This window comes from Megalopta genalis, chromosome 16 (genome assembly GCF_051020955.1).
Source record: "Megalopta genalis isolate 19385.01 chromosome 16, iyMegGena1_principal, whole genome shotgun sequence".
Taxonomy (NCBI): domain Eukaryota; kingdom Metazoa; phylum Arthropoda; class Insecta; order Hymenoptera; family Halictidae; genus Megalopta; species Megalopta genalis.
In genome coordinates, this window is record NC_135028.1 from 8063051 (window position 1) to 8081951 (window position 18901).

General features: G+C 43.4%; 2 protein-coding genes across 4 annotated transcripts in view; both read right to left on the reverse strand.

Annotated features, from left to right (window-relative positions):
* Positions 1-12084, reverse strand: part of so (SIX homeobox 1 protein sine oculis) — a 75708-nt gene extending 63624 nt beyond the window's left edge. The window contains exons 1-2 of one of the 2 annotated variants that reach the window (XM_033471953.2): positions 10107-12084; positions 499-760 (exon numbers count right to left, since the gene is read on the reverse strand). In XM_033471953.2, coding sequence (XP_033327844.1) covers positions 499-760; positions 10107-10400 — 556 coding nt within the window. In that variant the 5' untranslated portion in view covers positions 10401-12084. Of the gene's footprint in view, positions 1-498; positions 782-10106 lie in introns of both variants that reach the window. The other variant, XM_033471952.2, reaches the window with a different exon arrangement.
* Positions 12085-15542: 3458 nt separating this feature from the next.
* LOC117221200 (uncharacterized) overlaps positions 15543-18901 on the reverse strand; it is a 46417-nt gene continuing 43058 nt past the window's right edge. For both annotated transcript variants that reach the window (XM_076526875.1, XM_033471951.2), the window contains exon 5: positions 15543-16499. The gene's annotated coding sequence lies outside the window, so the exon portion shown is untranslated. The remainder of the gene's footprint in view (positions 16500-18901) is intronic.

The window sequence follows — 18901 nt, forward strand, 5'->3', positions numbered from 1 at the left end:
GGTGCGTACGCCTGTTGCTCTATGCGCGTGCGCGTGGCGCGTAGGCGGCCACTGGCGAGCGCGACGCGCGACTGGAGCCAGGAGGCGTGGCCCACGCAGGCCTCGCCCCGCGTGCTCTTAATTCCGAGCCCTGCCGCAGATCATAGACATTACGGTTTTTTAATTATTGTACAGATAAACGCGTTTTGAACAGAAATAGTAACATCGGCGTTACTTAAACGATTTTATCTCTGTTCAAAGAAAATTATCTGCAGCCGTGTTTGCAAGTATATCCGAGGCTGCAAGGAAAAATGGTCGCAGGTAGCAATATCTAGAAATTTTAAGCTGAAATGATGCGACTTGAAGCGCACCGCTTAAACTTTAATAAACTTAAACTTTAATATCTTGGAACCGGAAAAACGTGCGACACGCGGCCGTTCTTCCTCGCAGCGACGAACCATAACATGGCCTAAGCAACAAACAAAAAACACTGATGTCTAAATAATTACTAATACTAACCGACTGCGCCCAGAGGCCTCCCTCTCAGTTTCTCGGCCTCGATATAATGAGCCTTGAGCCAGAGGGCTTGCAGTTTCTGATGATTGTGCAGGCTGAACGTGTGGCTCTCGAGGATCCTGTACAGTTCCTTAAAATGTCCCCGATGAAAGGCGACGATCGCCTTCGCCTTCAGCACGCTCTCGTGTCGGTGCAGCCTCGTGCAAGCCGGCAGGGACCACAGAAACCTGCCGAGCCTCTCCACGGATCCTGCCTGCTGGAGAACCTGGACAGACGACACCATCGCCTTGAAGACGATAGACAGGGGGGGCACACTGTTAGTCGGCAGAACTCATCCCGGTCTCCTCTTATTCTAGTGTATCTTGTATATATGTGTTTTGTCGGATTAAATCGTCTCGCGTCTCTGTCCCGCGCGAAAAGGGTGCTTCTCGGTCGAACGGAAACAACAACAAAAAAGAAGAAGAAAATAAACAAACGAACGGAAACCGTACGACACGACCGACACCGCGACTGTTTAGAAACGGGAGACGTCCAATCGGTCTACGCGTCGCCCTCGTAACACGCACGCCCTTTTCGCGAGTTCGATGCTTCCGATGCCGTCGGCTCGAGCTGTTGGGACACGGAATATTCTCAGTTGTACAGGGTGTCCCGAAAATGTCTCGCAATTCGGAAATGGGAGGTTCCTGAGGTGATTTGAAACAACTTTTTCCTTTGCGAAAATGTTCTCCGAGGCTTCGTTCACGAGTTATCAACGAAAAACACTGACCAATAAGAGGCGAGCTCGGCTGGCGCGCGGCGGCCCAGCCAACGAGCGCGCGGACGCCCAGTTCCGCTCATTGGCTCGGCCGTCTCGCGCTGAACGATCTCGCCTCCGATTGGTCAGTGTTTTTCGTTAATAACTCGTGAACGAAGCCTCGGATCGCATTTTCGCTAAGGAAAAAGTTGTTTCGAATCACCTCGGGAATCCCCTACTTTCGGATTGCGAGACATTTTCGGGACATTTTTGCGAAACCGTCGATGATATTACAAGCTGTTTCAAATTCAAATGAAGTCACCCTGTATACTAGAAATATCAAATTAAGAAATCCTACGCTCCAAGTGACGAATAGAATATATTTCTGTTTTAATATTATATAATATTATATATTATTTATATATTATATTATATAATATTATATAAGCTATAATAGTTATAATATTCTTATCTTATATATTGTCACGTCACGTTTCAAAATAATTTTATTAATCAAATTTGTTCATATTTAAAGAACTGTTGCATCGATCACAAAGTTCAATTTCATACGCACAAAATGAATTAGGTTAAATAAAATGTAAATACGGTGGATCAGAAAAACTATATTCAGTTTTGCGTTAATTTCGCTTCGAGTGCAAAGTGGTTAATAAGCTTTCCTTATTCAAGCGGCTTAGAATCGCGGCGAATATTATTGTTTAACAACACATATATCGTCCTTTTTTATTGTCAAATTTACTGTCAACACAATTTATACTAAATTTGTAATTTCTCTCGCTTGCCTCCTCAACGTTCTCGCATGCATTTTGTTACACGTTCTAAAACGCGAATCGACCATTTTTAAAAACGTCGCTTACGTCATCGCGACGAGTTTAAACCGCGCTGGGAGAAATGCTTGCTCGACGGTTCCCGACGGAACGTGACGGGGTCTTTTTATGTGAAATAAAAATTGCCCAAGAGTCGAAAAGAGAGTCGAAAAAATAGTGTAACAATCTTCCTAAATTCCAATTGCACGCGTTCACATATTTTCCGTAAAATTCACAAAATAATCCAAGCGACGATATTCGGCAGAATTCGAGTTAACGCGAACCAGGAACGTTCGAGTTTCGGGTCTCTCCGAGCGGCAACCGAACGCGTTCGTGCATCTTCGCCGCCGGTCGCCGCCGGTCGGCGATCGCAACAACACCTGATCGCGCGACGTTACACGACTTGAAAAATGAATGGCAACGGGTTAAATTCCCATTAAAGGTAAGCACGTAACACGACGGAGGAACATAATGACAACACGATCGACACACGATCGTTCATTACGTCCAAATTACCGAAAACGAGTCTCTCTCTCCCTCTCTCTCTCCCCCGTTTAAAGAAGCGACGACGGACGCGCACAACACCACCGCCGGCTTACGAAGCGGCTCTCCTCGCCCCGCACACGTTTCTGCGCGCGCGCGCCTGCGCACCTGCCACCGGTTACTTCTTCATTCGCGTCGCCGGGTGCCATCTAGTTTTCGCGCGCGACCGTTCCCCCCTCCCCACTCTTGACGACCGATTAATCACGATGCGCGAGAAATGCCGAGCATAATGAGAAATGAGCCGTGTCGAAAGCTCGAGAGAAATGGACGACGGGCTGATCGCGATCGGGGACTTAATGACGGTACACGAAGCTTTCGATTGCCCGACGACAAATCAACCGCTCTCTAGGCGTCGACCGATCCGAAAATGGGGGCCGCACCTCCCCCCCCCCCCTTTATCGTTCTATTCTTCGAACGCTGTTCCGTTCTGTGGCGCGCGCGACGGCGTCGAGCGGAGATAACGTTTTAAATAACTGGCGAAATTTCAGCCGACGGGACGCTCTTCTTTTTTAGGGGAGAACGTGGACAGTTTACCATAGTGTCGATAAACAAATTAGGTAAAATAATGCGATAATAGAATGGTATACAATGATATAATAATAAATACCCTTTTTCATCGATTTTCTAGCGCTAATTTTCTCTATCGATGATTTTGAGTCATTTTGTTGTCAGAGAAGGACTAGAATTGGACTATAAACATTGATATAGGTTTGTTTAATATCCGGGGTACCCTTTAGCAGATTTGCATCGCAATATTTTTTGTTCTAGATAAATATTTCAATATTCGGCTAGATCCTCGTTATTTGGCATAATTCTCTATCGATATATGTTTCCACTCAACAATTTTGTTATGCTATTTGAAACACGGCTCGAGGGGGATCGATTTGTCTTCGCTCTCGAAAAAACAGGTAGCGCGAAGGGGGCGGGCGGATACGGCTGAAGACACCCAGCGGCGAACGAGAGAGAGAGAGAGAGGGAAAGAGAGAGAGAGAGAGAGAGCGATCTCAAGAGAGAGAGACAGAGAGCGATCTCAAGAGAGAGAGAGAGAGAGAGAGAGAGAGAGAGCGATCTCAAGAGGGAGAGAGAGAGCGATCTCAAGAGAGAGAGAGAGAGAGAGAGCGATCTCAAGAGGGAGAGAGAGAGCGATCTCAAGAGAGAGAGAGAGAGAGAGCGATCTCATGAGGGAGAGAGAGAGCGATCTCAAGAGAGAACGATCTCAAGAGAGAGAGAGAGAGAGAGAGCGATCTCAAGAGAGAGAGAGAGAGAGAGAGAGAGCGATCTCAAGAGAGAGAGAGAGAGAGAGAGAGAGAGAGAGAGAGAGAGAGCGGAGGAGCAATAGAAGAAAAATGAGATCGCAAGCGACAGTTATTCCCGAGCTACGAAATCGACGGTTCTTTTTTTCAATTATGATACAAGACAACTAGCGCCCACGTCTCACGGTGTAATCGCGAATGAGCGCCAGGTAACAGGGCGCACGACATCATCTCGCTGATCGACGGCGAATTTTTGTTTCGCTACCGCGACGACCATCCGCGACTCATCCCGGCAGTCGCCGCGATTGTTTAATAACTGTAAACGTCAGGCGGCACCGGTATGCTTTTAAACGAACGGTTGAATTATTGAGAGAGGACGGCGATCGTAAACGCTCTTTAGACCACTCTGTAAGCGTCCTTTCTTATTGCCGGCCGAGCGTAATTACCCGTTAAACGATTCCATTTCGAGCCCGATGCTGCCGGCTACACCGGTAGTTTATCGAAAACGCGAAACATTTTGCCATAAATTACGTGGCGGGGGGGGGGGGGGGGGAGACATCCATGTGACGTGGGCAAGGAGCTAAACGCCTAGAGTCGTGCGCGCAACGCACTTATGGGAAACGTGTGCGCGCGCGCGTCTATTGCGACGGGTAACGACGGTTTCTTTCGCCGTCGAAGAAACGTGGAAACTTCTCATCCACCGCAAGTATTATTAGCCGGGGACCGCGTTACGATGCCCGGAAATCTCGAGAAACAATTCTGCGCCCGACTCCCTAACTCCCAAAAATGTCTCGCAGTCCGAAAGTGGCGGGTTCCTCGGGTCATTCGAAGCAACTTTTTCCTTTACAAAAATGTTCTCCGAGGCGCCGTTAACGAGTTATCAACGAAAAACAGTGACCAATGAGAGGCGAGCTCGGCTGGCGCGAGGCGACCGAGCCAATGAGCGGAACCGGGCTTCGCGCGCCGGTCGGCTGGGCCGCCTCGCGTCAGCCGTACTCGATTCTTATTGGTCGCTGTTTTTTCGTTGATAACTCGTTAACGGTGCCTCGGAGAACATTTTTGTAAAGGAAGAAGTTGCTTCAAATGATCCGAGGAACCTATTTCCGGATCGCGAGACATTTTTGGGACACGCTGTATTTTCACTTCGGTTCTTCCGTTAAAGCTACGTACCCGAGACTTGATAAAATGCGATCGTGCGACGTTGCCATTATTTTATCAATTTTATCAAATGTCTTCACTCGTTTCGACAGAATTAAATAGCGCTGGATCGACGGGAAAAACCGCGAGACATCGGTACCGACCGTTCCGAGCGTTCGCGACCGAAAAATGTAACGTACAGTCCGCGTCAAAATATCCAACCTTCCGAATTTTACCAGCGGCGCGTCGTTAATCCGGCTCGGAAGGCCGCGCGGCGGCGCGCATAAACGAAGAGGACACTGATTGGACGCGGCTAATGTGATTATCAATGAAATTTCGTATTCAAAGGTGAGAAACGCGGAGCGCGTCCGCCGCGCTCGGGAATGAAATATTTCTGGGAACGCGAGAAACAAAACTCGCGGTGCGCACGCGCACGCGGCGAAACCACGTCCGACGCGAGGAACGTAAACGTCGCGCACAAAACAATTTATGGTCGCAGTAAAAACGCATGAACTCCATTAGCCGCGTGACACGCGAGTGAATCTTGGCGCGGCGCTGTACATTGTTGCGCACGATACACCTTGAGACCAGCAGAGAATTCAGAATATCAGGGCTGGGGTTTCGTCATGCCGTTCGCAAGGTGCATAAATTTATGTTAAGGGTGCTGGTTTCAGAGTATCTCCGAGGAACAATCGTTCGCGACGGCGGCCAAGAGCGCAGCTACGCCCGTTATTATTTTATCAATGCTAGACGACGGCGACGGCCTTCGCGATTACGAAGGAGCACACGGGATTGCAAAATGTGGTTCCGGTCGCCTCGGGTATGTACACAGGGTGTCCCAAAAATGTCTCGCAATCCGCAAGCGACGGGTTCCTCGGGTCGTTCGAAGCAACTTTTTCCTTTACAAAAATGTTCTCCGAGGCACCGTTAACGAGTTATCAACGGAAAACAGTGACCAATGAGAGGCGAGCTCGGCTGGCGCGAGGCGACCGAGCCAATGAGCGGAACCGGGCTTCGCGCGCTGGTTGGCCGGGCCGCCTCGCGTCAGCCGTACTCGATTCTTATTGGTCGCTGCTTTATCGTTGATAACTCGTTAACGATGCCTCGGAGAACATTTTTGTAAAGGAAGAAGTTGCTTCAAATGATCCGAGGAACCCGCCAGTTCCGGATCGCGAGACATTTTTGGGACACCCTGTACAGCGTGCCGGCGGCGGACCGCCGAGGCGTTCGGAATCTCGCGCGCGTCGCGCACCCATCCGTCGGATGGCACCCATCCGTCGGACTTCGCGGCCGACGCGCGCGAGATTCTTGTCGACTAATCGGCGGCTCGGACTGCGAACATAATCGAAAATTTCAAGTCGCGTAATTACGCGCGTGCAATCGGTTGCGTTCTGATCGTGCAGGAGCCGATCTCGTTCAAAATTACAGGACGAGACTTTCTGAACGTACTTTTTCCATTAGGTTGGACATTCCTAATTAGATAAATAATTAGATCCTAATTAGATCCTAATAATGTCAAGACGTAGCGAAAAAAACACTGTGCGTTAAGGGATTAAAACATTTAACCCGTCCGTTGAGAAAAGAAACGTAGTTTTACATTCCTACAGCAATTAATCGTCAATTAACGGATGGAATTCTTATTTCCCGTAAAAATCCGCAGTCTAATTGTAACAAATATTTGTCAAGAATTCCGCTTTGCATTCGACTGTTTTATTGTATTTTATCATTCAATAAGAATTGCCGATCGCGACGGAAGAAAACGAACGTTCAAGAGACAAGAGAAAATTACTTGTTATTCTTTAACCCTTTGCACTCGAGTGGCGACTCAGAGGCACCACTAAAATTTATAATTTATATTATATCACCTTTTAAAATAATTTTTATATTAACAAAGTTTAGACTTAAAAAATTGTTAAGAATGTGTAACTGTTGTGCGAGCCCAAGGAATCAATTTCATACGCATAAAATGCATTTTATCGTATAAAATAAAAAATACCGTAAGTGAGAAAAATGATTTTATATTTACAGTTAAAGTAGCTTCGAGTGCGAAGGGTTGAACTTTCGAATTTTCAACCCTGAAAACTTGTCGAATGCTCTCCAACGGATAAATGTTTAAACCCTTTGCACTCGAGTGGCGACTCGCACTATTAAAATTTATGACGTCACATTCTAAAATCATTTTCACATTAGCAAAGTTTAGATTGGAAAAGGATTGTTAATAGCGTAACCGTTTTTGTGAGTCGCAAGAGTCAATCTCGTGCGCATAAAATGTACTTCGTCGTGTAAAATAAGGATACCATAAGTCGGAAAAATTATTCTAGATTTACAGTTGAAATAGCTTCGAGTGCAAAGGGTTAACCCTCGGCCGTACCGCGGCAGAGTCTTTTCGGACTCGGGAGAGTTCGATGGCTGCCTCGAGCGTTTGACACCCGACGCCATCCGTCGTTTGTTTATGTTGGAGCGATAACGAATTTTTTCTATACCCTCGCATTGTCCCCGACTATACGATTAGCGCAACTCTTCTGAAGAATTAAGAACAACAGAAGAGTACGGTAAGATAATAGCGATAACAACAACGATGATAATAACGAGACGATTTAACCCTTTGCGGACGAGTGTCGGCGAATAGCCGCCCAAGTCTTTTTACCGTTTTTTTTCTTTTATTAACACTTTATCGACCGCTAGCCTATTTATCGGCTTTTCGATTGCCAATGCTTATCGACCGATAGCCTATTAATCGACTTTTAACTATCGACGGTTTTCGCTTCTTTACTGTTTTGTTAGTAGCTGACCTCCTGTATGCTGACCTCCCCATATCCTTATGAATTATAATTATAATAATTATATTATTATCTATTATTATTTTTAAAGGAATAAGCACAACACAATGAATAGCGAAAATTTAGCCGGTACTGGGAGCAAATGCGCGCGCGACTAAGCCAGTCCTTACTCCACGACCGGACGATAAAGTGTTAATTTATTAATTATTAACACTATGCCGTCCGCAAATCTTAGGTATGATCCTTTTGTTTGACGCCGGCGTAATGGCTTGGAAGTTTTAGATTAAAAAAAAAATGTCGAATAGCCGCCCAAGTCTTTTTACCGTTCTTTTTTCTTTTATTAATTTATTAATTATTAACACTATGCCGTCCGCAGATTTTCGATATGATTCTTATGTTTGACGCCGGCGTAATGGCTTGGAAATTTTAGATTTAGAAAATAAATGTCGAAGATGGCGGTAAATATAAATTCTTAAAATTAAGATAAGACTTCCAAGAATTTTCGTACTTAATTTTTAGTTAAATAAGCGTAATGCTATAGTTAGCTTGCTGGCTTTTAACACGCCAAGAGATATAGTTCAAATGTTATTTCAGTTTTTCAACCCTTTGCACTCGAAACTATTTTAGCTCTAAATATAAAATCAATTTTCTCACTTATAGTATTTTTATTTTATATGATAAAATGCATTTTACGCGCATGAAATTGATTCCTGAGACTCGCACAACAGTTCACACGCTTAACAATATTTTAAATCTAAACTTTGTTAATATAAAAATTATCTTGAAACGCGATATAACAAATTTTAGTGGTGCCTCTGAGTCACCACTCGAGTGCAAAGGGTTTAAACATTTATCCGTTGGAGAGCATTCGACAAGTTTTCAGGGTTGAAAATTCGAAAGTTCAACCCTTTGCACTCGAAGCTACTTTAACTGTAAATATAAAATCATTTTTCTCACTTATGGTATTTTTTATTTTATACGATAAAATGCATTTTATGCGTATGAAATTGATTCTTGGGACTCGCACAACAGTTACACATTCTTAACAATTTTTCAAATCTATACTTTGTTAACGTCAAAATTATTTTAAAAGGTGATATAATATAAATGATAAATTTTAGTGGTGCCTCTGAGTCGCCACTCGAGTGCAAAGGGTTAAAATGGCACCAAAGTGGTACCACCATCCATTATAAATTTATTGACACTAAACCTGCCGCGGTCAAAGTGACCACTTTCTTATTTCGCAATTCTGCAAAGTTCCGAGACTCTTTCGTGGAAAACGCTTGAATAAGTTACATTATTGTAGCAAGTCTTATAATGGAAACTTTACAAATTCCGAATAAATTCGGTCTTCTCACTTTCACTTCAGCATATGCCACTCAGTATTACTGCTTAATATTGATATAAATTTAGTGTTAATATAAATCTATTAATTTAACCGTAGGTTCAGGACGAACTTCAGTTCGACGAGTCGTTCGAACTGAAGTTTCTGTGTTACTGCCAGAGAAACCAGCAAGCTTTTCCCCATATTTATATTATATCTCTATATATTATATTATATCTTATATTATATCTATTATATATATATATATATATATCTTATAAACATTTTTATTTTATATATCCAATACTCGTCGAGCGGCTTCGTCGGCAAAGGGTTAACTTCGAGAATGATTCTACGCGCAGGATCCTGGGCCCGTTGGGCCCGAATCGCGGGACCGTCTAACCGTCGGTACGTCGCGAGGGTTCCATAAGAAATGGGCCCTATCACGATTAACGGTCCCATCTTTAACACTAAACAGTACATGCCACTCAGTATTACTGCTTAATGTTAATATAAATCTATTAATTTAACCGTAGGTTCAGAACGAACTTCAGTTCGACGAGTCGGTCGAACTGAAGTTTCTGTGTCACTGCCAGAGAAACCAGCAAACTTTATAATCCCCATATTTATAATCTATTACTTATTATAATCTTATTACTCCCCATATTTATAATCTTACAATAATATAATTACGTCTTATAAACATTTTTACTTTATATCCAATACCCGTCGAGCGGCTTCGTCGGCAAAGGGTTAACTTCAAGAATGATGATTCTACGCGCAGGATCATGGGCCCGTTGGGGCCGAATCGCGGGACCGTTTAACCGTCGGTACGTCGCGAGGGTTCCACCAGAAAAATGGGTCCTATCACTCTTAATCGAACTATAAATCAAACGTACGCAAAACTCGAAGAGAAACGTTCGACCAGGTCCGTCCGCGTTGAAAAATGGGAGAAAATCGAAGTGAGCGTGGCCAAGCAAAACAATCGTCACACGGAAGAATCGGAATGGAACTTACCTCGCAAACGCATGCGACCTGTTCCTGGGTGAACCCGAAGCTCGGCAGTTGTCCATTGGTGCCGCTTCCGCCGCCGCCGCCGGCGGAGCTCGCCGGGCTGTCCTGGGGACTGTAACTGGTGGGCCCGGTCGCCGGGCCGTACGTGCTCGCCTCGACGGGGCCCGCCGAATGGCCGGTGAGGGGCGTCGGTGTCCCCTGCGGGCTGTAATCGCCGGTCGAGCCCAAAACGTCCGTGCCGGCGGAAGAGGGCCCCATCGTGCCACCGTTCACAGCGGTTCCTCCGTAGGCCATCATCGCGTCATCTCCGGGGCCCACTGCGGCGACCCCTTGCACACCGTTCCCTCCTCCACCCTCCACCGTGAACCACTTCTCTTCCTCCTCTGCTTTGCACTTTCTTCTATTTTCTTTCTTCTCTTTTCCTTTTTGTTTCACTCACTGTTTCATTCACCGCGCGACAACACCGCGGCGAATCCGCACACACGCGGCTGGGTGGCTCCTCGGTCAGCCGACGGACGGGACACCGGGTCCTATCGGGGACCGTTCTCCCGACGGCGGCTGTCTTCTAGCTGGGCGCGTGTCGCTTCGAGGGCCCGGCGCGACCACGATCCTCATCCCTCTCTCTCCCTCTCTCTCTCTTTCGGTCATCCACGGTGCTCCGTCGCGCACGATTCTCTGCGGCCCATTTTCCCTCGGTCCCTCGGTGCCTTTCCGGCGATAGTTTTAATTCCGACGAGAGACCTTAGAGAGGTAACTACGCGACCGTCCGGTTCTCACAGGAAGAACTCGCCTCGCGACGGTAAGAAAAAGTGTACGCGCGACCCGCCGGCGAGAGAAACAACGAGAGAGGCCGGTGTAAACGCGCCGGAATATGCAGGAAGGAGATATTTTTAGGCGAGACCGCCTCGGGTATAGAGAGAGAGTTGTGCTGCAAGCTCGGCCGCCGAGCGACTCCGCGCCGGGATGATGTTTCTCGTGTTACTACGGGCAGGGAAAGAAAGGGTACACCGGCGAAATAATAAAATCTCACTTCAGGTGCGGTTATTCTCTAATCTCTGCTCTCGGACTGGTACCGCCGGCAATGGACCGATTGCTACACACACGACGCGTCCCTCTCTCGCACTCTCTCTCTCTCTCTCTCTCTCTCTCTCTATCGCACTCTCCGTCGCTCGTTCTCTCTGGACACAGACGCGCGCGCGCGCGCGCACGCACTGGTATCTTAGTGTCTCCGCGTCCCTCGCGCCGCGCGCCCGCGATTATCTTGCGTTACTGCCTCTCCGACTAGATCCGATTATGGCAAGTTTCTTTTCGAGCGCCAGGTGCGCCCTCCTTCAAGATCGCCTCTCCCCTTGCTCCCTTCTTCTTTGCCGCGTCTTTTCCTATCTCTCCTCGTGGCGCAGGTTGCACCGTGAAATCTACGAGCTCGTGTTTCCGCGGCCCGCGGTACGCGTGTATTTATAGGCGCTTAGTATACTCGCGTACGAACGCGCACCGGCTATTCTTAGGAGCGTGTTAAATAGTCCATTTTCTCTGTCCCCCTCTCTTTCTCTCGCTTGCTCGCTCGCTCTATCACCCTCGATTCCGTCGCCGCCGGAGGCTCCGCGCGTCGATACGCGCTTACGACTTTCCTGGCTCGTCGGCGCCCGCGGTCTTGCGGCCGTTCGCTCGACCGTTCACGCGACAACACACACACGCGCACACCGGACGTAGTAGTACACTTTGGAAACGGGCGGGCGGCGGTGCATGCACTCTGGGCTGTCGTTTATCGCGCACTCGAAGCACTACCGTCGACGGACAACACCGCGGCGGCTCCCTGAACGACGCGCGCGGGCTGAATACGGGCCGAGCCGAGCGTCACCGGAGGTCTCTCGGGCTCGCGCGAGGTATGATAACGAAACGTCAGATCCCACACTCCCTCTCTCTCGTGACCGGGCGAAAGAGAGACGTTCTCCTACGCACGCACCAGAAGGGACTGCCGCTCCGGCGTGCTCCGAGGCCGAGCCACTCTGTCATGCGCAGCTGAGCGCCGATTGGCCGGGGCGTGGCCCGGCTGACAGCTACCGAGCGCGCACCGCCATTGGCCGCTGGGCATGGCCACGACCACCATACCGCGCCGCCATTGGCCGGCCACGCAGCGACGATAAATAAGCCTCAATACACCCCCGGACTCGCGCGCGCGCGCGCGCTCTCTCGCTTCTTTCCTTCTATCGCAGGCGTTGTTGCGGAGATGCGCAACCGAATCCGACAAATCCATCCCGACGACCGACGTTAAATCCATCCTCTGTAGCTAGTCGAATTTTTGGCTCGCATAAAACTATTCGATTCACGCCTTCGAGGAATTATTCTCCCGCGACGATCAACAGAATCGTCCAGCGACGCGAACTTCGCGGTCGTCTTCGTCGATACGTCGATCCGAGAGAATCGAACGAGGCTGTTTTTCTTATGTTTTTTCTTCTGCGTATCGCCAGTGCTCGCTTCGCTGTTTCGAGATCGTCCGGTTATTCGGGATAAGGTTAGGCGTGCGCGCGCGCGCACGCTCGATTTCCCGCGACCCTGTAAACGTAGCTTTACGCGTAACGTCGCGGATTTCGGCACAAGTTCGTTGAGCATCGATCCTTTTGATGTACTCGCACCGCGTCGATAATGTCGATGGAAATAGCGCCGTCAAATTTATGGCGTATTTGTGACGGAATTTACGCCGTCAACTTCGATCTTCCGAAGCGAGAAATCTCGCGAATTCGTGGCCGACGAAATCTTTCATCGCACCGGATAAATTCGCGAAAATAAATTGCGATAGAATCGCACGGGATCGCGATAAATTCGAGCTGAAACTGTTGCACGCGAAATGTCGTTCGCGGGGACAATAATCGACGCGTCTGTTAGGTTAAATCCCGGAAACGAATAGACGGGCGCTATCGAGGTTACACGGTAGTTTTATGCATAATGTATCGCTTAAAATGAAAATAGCGTAATTAACTTACCCATCTGTTGATTATTGCTGGCGAAGAAACTTCCAGATCATGCTAAAACTTCGAAAAGAAATTTGGCAAGATCAGGGCACAGTTCTGCGACGGTTACAACGCGCGATCAACAATCGATTTATTAAGGGGAGGTTCGACTTTTAGTGCAACGCCAGGTGGCGTCGTCGTTTCGAGATATCGATGTCGTTTCCCGGACTCGCCCTAATTAGCAGTGTAAAAACAGGTCGTCAGAGTGTTTCATTAACCGATATTTTTGTGGAATTTAGGAATCCACGTACGCTTTAAACACTTCATAATTATCTGGTTCTTTGTCGCCTTGATTATGCGAGTGTGTGTGCATGTGTGTGGGTGTGTGTGTGGTCTCCCTTTCAAGCTAAGTACATCCGAATGATTGAGAGAATGAAGCATAAATTTTTGCGGCTTGTTGCGAGAGGAATGTAAAGTCCAATGCTCAGGTATGAACATAATAACCTATAATAATTAATAATCTATACTAATCAATTTTAATGTGACATGTGTGAAATACAGACGAACTGTGGCGAAATGTTTACTTATTTTTTTAATACATAACCCCTTTATTGGGTTCTACAAACTTTGATATTGTCCCACGTTCGTTGTGCAGCGTGAAATCTACGTTGACCTTGGATTCTTTCACGTTATTACAAGGATTTTTCATTACATCGATTCAGCAAGCGACGACGTCGATTTATTTTCCGGCTGATTTATCTTCCTGCAATAAGTGCAGGCAATCGGCTCTCAAAATTACTAACCTAACCTAATCGAAGCTAACATTTTATTGCAAACGAATATTCGAGTCGGATGTTTGTTATCGTAGTTTTGTAAGTATGATTGTTATTCTTTCAACTATTTGTATTGTACTATAATATAGAATATAGAATTATATGCAGTAATATTGTACAATAATATAGAATATAGAATTATATGCAGTAATATTGTACAATAATATAGAATATAGAATTATATACAATAATATTGTGCAATAATATACGATATACAATTATATACAGTAATATTGTACAATAATATACGATATACAATTATATACAGTAATATTGTACAATAATATAGAATATAGAATTATATACAGTAATATTGTACAATAATATACGTTATACAATTATATACAGTAATATTGTACAATAATATAGAATATAGAATTATATACAGTAATATTGTACAATAATATACGATATACAATTATATACAGTAATATTGTATAATAATATAGAATATAGAATTAAATACAGTAATATTATACAATAATATAGAATATAGAATATTATATACAGTAATATAATGCGATAATATACAATATCATTGTACAATAATATACAATATACAATAAAATACAGTAATATTGTACAGTACAGCCGATCCACTAAATAAATAAATACTTGCATAAACAAGCAAATAAATAGAATTATTATCATAGAATGATGTACTAATAAATATCACATAAATAAATAAATAAATAAATAGAGAAATAAATAAATAAACGATCTGAAAAACGATCGACATGTCGTAACGTCGGATTTTATCGATCTTACGGCTTACCTGTCAGAGTTCATTTTAATTTCCTGTTTCCAGCGTCCTTTTTTCCCGTGCGGCGGGCGATATAAACTTTTTCCCCGGTTTTGCGAATAAAATGAAATCCCCGCGCGTTCATGCATTCCATGCAGGATTTATGGATAGCAGTACACAGCTATGAAACATTATCCAACTTCTGTTGTTAAGCACCGTCTCCCCTCCACTCTGCCTTCTTACCTTTCTTCTTTTGCGTCGCGGGGCGGTTCATAAACATGCTACACAGCAATAAATCGATTTTTCGCCGCTGTCTAAGCCGGGACCCCCCGTTCACTCGGGCCGAAGAAGTCGATGTTTAATAACCGTTTTCCATTTACGCAACACGCAAATTGAAACGGGCGGCGCGATGATGCTACTTGCGCGTGCGGCAATGCCGGCGGCCGTAAATAATTTCCAGAAACCATTACCGACTTTACGCTGTTAAATAGATTGTATGCCGTTCCTGTCAATCAAACTCGCCTCTTGTTAATCAATTTAGGAAGTTCTTTCACGAACAGGGCCGGCCGGATTCGATAACGGTCCGATTCGAATCGCGGAATGTATCGTCGTTGCATCGAAAATATATTAAATAATAATAATAATAATAGTAATAATAGTAATAAGAAAAATAATAACAGTAATAATAGTAGTAACAGTAATAGTAACAATAATAACAGTAATAATATTAATAATAGCAATAGTAGTAGTAGTAATAATAATAATAATAATAATAATAGTAGTAGTAGTAGTAGTAGTAGTAATAATAATAATAGTAATAATAGTAATAATAATAATAATAACAGTAATAATAGTAATAGTAATAATAATAACAGTAATAATAGTAATAATAGTGTAATAGTAACAATAATAATGATAATAATAATAATAATGATTTATTTTCCCAATAATTATGATTTCTCGGGGTCATATCGGTACACTAAGCACAGCGAACACGCGAGTATATTAACCCCTTAACTTGCACGCTCGAGTTAATTCGAGCGCGCCAAACAGGCCGAACTGTGCACAGTCGAGATAATTCGAGCGGCGTTGTATTTTATGCTGCTATAATTTTTCACGCTCGAATATAATCGAGAATTGAAAATAACGATGTGGAAGCAAAGAAAAAAACGCTTATTTATATTCAAGAATAAAATATAGCCTTTTTCTCTGCAATAGCAAAATTCACTGCAATATTCGGCTCTTTTCTGCATCAGTTGTTCAAAATCCAAAATTAAAATAAAAGCTTTGTTTATTCTATCTATTTTTTTAGTTTTTCTGCCGAGACAATGCTGTAAATTGTGTTTTTTTACATTAAAAAAATTGATTCTTTTTGGCCGGTTTTTTTCAACAAAAAAAAGAAAAACTGTGCGTTAAGGGGTTAATCGGGTATTAAAAGTCGCGACGAAACAAAGAAGAAGAAAAGCATTCACAATGAGGCGCGACGGAATCCGGACTTCGTGGCCGCAGAATGTTCTCACACGTGTTTTTTCAGCGTCGGCCGCGGCGGCAAGAAGTCGAACACGGGGGTGGACGAGGAACACATTGTTTTCACAGACTTGGGAAGGACCTTTTGGAAAAACAAGAGCGCCCGCCTTCGAAAATAACGAGTGTCCGCCAGATTGCCCGGCGCATCCTTGTCCAGGAGCATGACGAGACCAAGACGTCGCCGGGGCCCTTTTCACGAACCTTCTCGTCGTCCTTCTCTCCTCTTGATTGACGTGGGACCCGCTTCTCGTCGCAACCTAACCCTTCTCCGGTCTCGTTTTTCGCTACTTCCGCGGGACCGAGGGCACTCTCGACGGCACGAAAAAACAACCGGCGGCGAATTTTCCTGGAAATCAAGTCGACGGACACGTGACCACCGTGACGGACGCAGCGTTGAACTTGTTTCAAGCTTGAAAATCGGGGCGAGCTGCCTACTTTTGCTATTATTGTACTAGCTATATTTTATTAAGCTGTTATTATATTATATTATATTATATTATATTATATTATATTATATTATATTATATTATATTATATATATGTAATATAATATAATAATAGCTTAATAATATAGCTATAGCTATAATAATAGCTTAATAATATAGCTATAGCTATAATAATAGCTTAATAATATAGCTATAGTTATAATAATAGCTTAATAATATAGCTATAGCTATAATAATAGCTTAATAATATAGCTATAACTATAATAATAGCTTAATAATATAGCTATAGTTATAATAATAGCTTAATAATATAGCTATAGCTATAATAATAGCTTAATAATATAGCTATAACTATAATAATAGCTTAATATAGCTTAATAATATAGCTATAGCTATAATAATAGCTTAATATAGCTTAATAATATAGCTATTGCTATAATAATAGCTTAATATAGCTTAATAATATAGCTATAGCTATATATATATATATATATTTATATATTTATTATTATTATTATTATTATTATTATTATTATATATTTATTATATACATATATATATATATATATATATATATATATATTTATTAGTATATTTATTATTTTATCGATATATACACTATAACAAATAAATTGTAATAAATAGCCTCTAGTTTTCAGTAACAGATTTTTAGTAACTTCTTAGCGATAAAAGTGAAACAAATTTCGACGAAGTTTCTCAATTTTGACTAAGTGAACAATCGATTACTAATCGACATCGTTGCTTCTATTAGCGATTTAACCACAATCAATCGGCCGAAGCCGTTAATAACCGAGGAAACGAGCTCCTAGACCGAAGACGAGAAGAATCTGTGAACCGAGCCACGATCGGAGCAGTCGAACAGATAATGCCGCGGACGCGTCTGGCCCCAGCGACGACGCTTCTTCCATTCAGGCCTGAACGATCCTGACAAAATTGACACGTTTCCAGCGGTTGTGTGCGGCTCAGGGCGACGGGGTGCCACCCGTGGCGTCGCCATTCATCCCGGACGCACGAACCCGAGCGAGTGGTTTTGTGGTCCAGGAAGAAGTCGTCGACATCGTAATGTGACGTCTAGATTTCGGGGGCTTCTGCTCGGGCCGAGCCGTGAAATCAACCGTTCGATCTTCCCGATGACAACTTGCTCAAAAGCCTCCGACTGTGTCAACACCATAACTCGTTGGCTCATTAAAGAGAAGAGCGGCTCTTCGTACCTGCGACGACGACGTCGCTTTTCGGACGGCCGTCGAGGCGTGTGTCGTCGGTGTCCTCTTATCTGCCGCCAGGGGATATTTGTTGTTACAACTGGGAAATTCGTTGTCGTTCGGCGGATGTTCTCTGCGGGGCTATCGATAATTGCGAGTTGAAAGAAGGAATACAAGACGGAAGCGTACCAGGGAGGACAAAGCGCCGCTTTCGACATCGATTCGATGCGAGGAGCGCGAGGTAAAGAAGAAGAAAAGAAGAGAGAAACGACGCTTCTGTTAACGCTAGAATTCCCTAGGGGAGGTTCCTCGGACTCCCGAGTCGAAGGATTAAAAATTGGATGGGTTTTCTTGAGTCAAAGATGCTGCAAAAATTATTTATTACTGTTATATATTATTTATATTATTTGTTATTATTATTATTTATTACTGGTATATATCAACAAAACAACGCTTCTATTAACGCTAGAATTCCTTAGGGGAACTTTCTCGGACTCGCGAGTCGAAGGATTAAAAATTGGATGGGTTTTCTTGAGTCAAAGATGCTCTAAAAATTATTTATTACTGTTATATATTATTTATATTATTTGTTATTATTATTATTTATTACTGGTATATATCAACAAAACAACGCTTCTATTAACGCTAGAATTCCTTAGGGGAACTTTCTCGGACTCACGAGTCGAAGAATTAAAAATTGGATGGATTTTCTTGAGTCAAAGATGCTCTAAAAATTATTTATTACTGTTATATATTATTTATACTATTTATTATTATTATTATTTATTAGTATTTTATATCATTTATATTATTTATTATTATTACCTATTACTATCATATATTATATATATTTTTTATTATTATTATCTATTACTATCATATATTATATATTATTTATTATTATTATATCTATTACTATTACATATTATTTATATTATCCATTATTAGTATTTATTACTGTTATATATTATTTATACTATTTATTAGTATTTTATATCATTTATATTATTTATTACTATTATTTATTACTATCATATATTATATACATTATTTATTTATTATTACCTATTACTATCATA